The 1773-nt window shown below is 38.8% G+C and overlaps 1 protein-coding gene across 1 annotated transcript in view; it reads left to right on the forward strand.

The window, feature by feature from the left end:
* Positions 1 to 157: 157 nt before the first annotated feature.
* LOC119590437 overlaps positions 158 to 1773 on the forward strand; it is a gene marked incomplete at its 5' end in the record, with an annotated part of 7108 nt that continues 5492 nt past the window's right edge. Inside the window, 3 exon segments of the mRNA XM_037939101.1 lie at positions 158 to 590; positions 695 to 752; positions 1231 to 1287. Coding sequence (XP_037795029.1) covers positions 158 to 590; positions 695 to 752; positions 1231 to 1287 — 548 coding nt within the window.

Consider the following 1773-nt stretch of genomic DNA (forward strand, 5'->3'; position numbering starts at 1 on the left):
AGATCTACTTTTATATATACATATATTGGTATATTACAGGTAGCTGTACTGGTGTGTTTGGCAGCGGCTGTGGTTGCGCACGCCGATCCCGAACCACACTACTTCCGTTCTCCTTACTATTACTATCCTCACTATTACTATCACCGTCACCATCATGTCAAGCCTCTGAAGGGCGATGGAGTGGCCAAGCATCCAGGTGGTGGCACCTCTTTCGTGGCTCCTCGAGTTCACGGTCTTAAAAAACGCTCAGCTGACCCCATGCCGGAAGCTAATCCTGAACCAGCAGCTGACCCTGAACCAACAGCTGACCCTGATCCCTCCAAGAGTTATAGTTACCAGGTAGTCCACCATGGCTATCCTCGCTACGGCTACCACCACGGTTATCGCTACCCCTACTATGGCTACCGTTACAGCCATCACTATGGTTACCCTTACACCTACCACAAGCACCACAAGAGATCAGCCGACCCTGAACCCGAAGCTGAACCTCATTACAGTTATTACGGATACCCTCACTACTACAAAGGATATTATCACGGTTATCCTCACACCTATCCTTACTACGCTGGCTACCGCTACCGCTACCGAGGATAAGGAGTATGTCAGGCAGGGATTGCGGCAAGCCTTGTGGTGATGGTCGTTAACCAGATGTGTCTGATAGTCCGGTTTGCTCACGCCGGTTTTTCAGGCACAGGAAGGACGGCGATCACTTGGAAGGCTACACAAAACTGAGGACTATCTCTGGAAAAATGGTATTTGCTATAATTACCATGACGATTAAAATTTATAAAATTATAAAAAAATATATATATAAATAACAGAATTTATTCAACCTTTGTTTTTAAAAAATGAAGACGCATAATAAAGTCAACTACATAAAAAAGAAATAAAAATGAAAATACATTTATGAAGAATCTGCTTCTCTATAAGTTAAAATGAATACACTAAAGGTTTGTGATTTACTCAAATTAGCTGTAGACTTACCTACGTGCAAATTCAGTTTGCCTCTATTTCCTATGTTGTGTCAAATGAGATTATTTCTAGGGATTAGATTTCATGACCTAGCATTATCCTTTACTCAATCGAGTGGAACATTTTTAATAATTATGAAACAAAACCTTTTGCAACTTGCTATTAATCTCATACATATGTCTGGGTCAAGAGCTATGCTTTTAAATACTTTCTGAACTATGAACACATTAACTGAAATGTACTGATGATTTTTTAAAGTCCAGTGGCGAGCTTAGGAAACGTCTGGAAAAGTACCCTACTAATCATGAGATTATGGTTAGTTATAGACCATGCCATATAAAAGTACTGAACAACAGAACCAAATACGGTTTAGTGATGCCCAAAGCGCAGTAATGGAAGGAGTTTCTGTATTGCCTTTAGTAAACTGACCTACTAGGTGTCAATGAAGAAGTAGCAAAACTGTTCATAAATGAATGTAGCTTGACGTGTATGACTGGTAAAGTTTCAAGATTGGCCTGCACAGAAATTAATCACCTCAGATTTCATAGTAAAAAAAATAAAACGTATATATACTATACCTGAGATCAAAATCCTAATAAAAGATAATCAGACCGCTAACTCGAAACCCAAGTTCTAATAATAAAATTACAATAACAAGGAACTCGAGACATGTGACTTCTAACATGTCATCCGTTCAATTTCAAATGTTCCTGAAAATGTATATTTACATTTCATCTATTGGTCAGTAAATCAGTTATTCGGTTCTTGAATTAATATATCAAATTCAAACAACTACACACA

This window comes from Penaeus monodon, chromosome 27 (genome assembly GCF_015228065.2).
Source record: "Penaeus monodon isolate SGIC_2016 chromosome 27, NSTDA_Pmon_1, whole genome shotgun sequence".
In the NCBI taxonomy this organism is placed as follows: Eukaryota; Metazoa; Arthropoda; class Malacostraca; order Decapoda; family Penaeidae; genus Penaeus; species Penaeus monodon.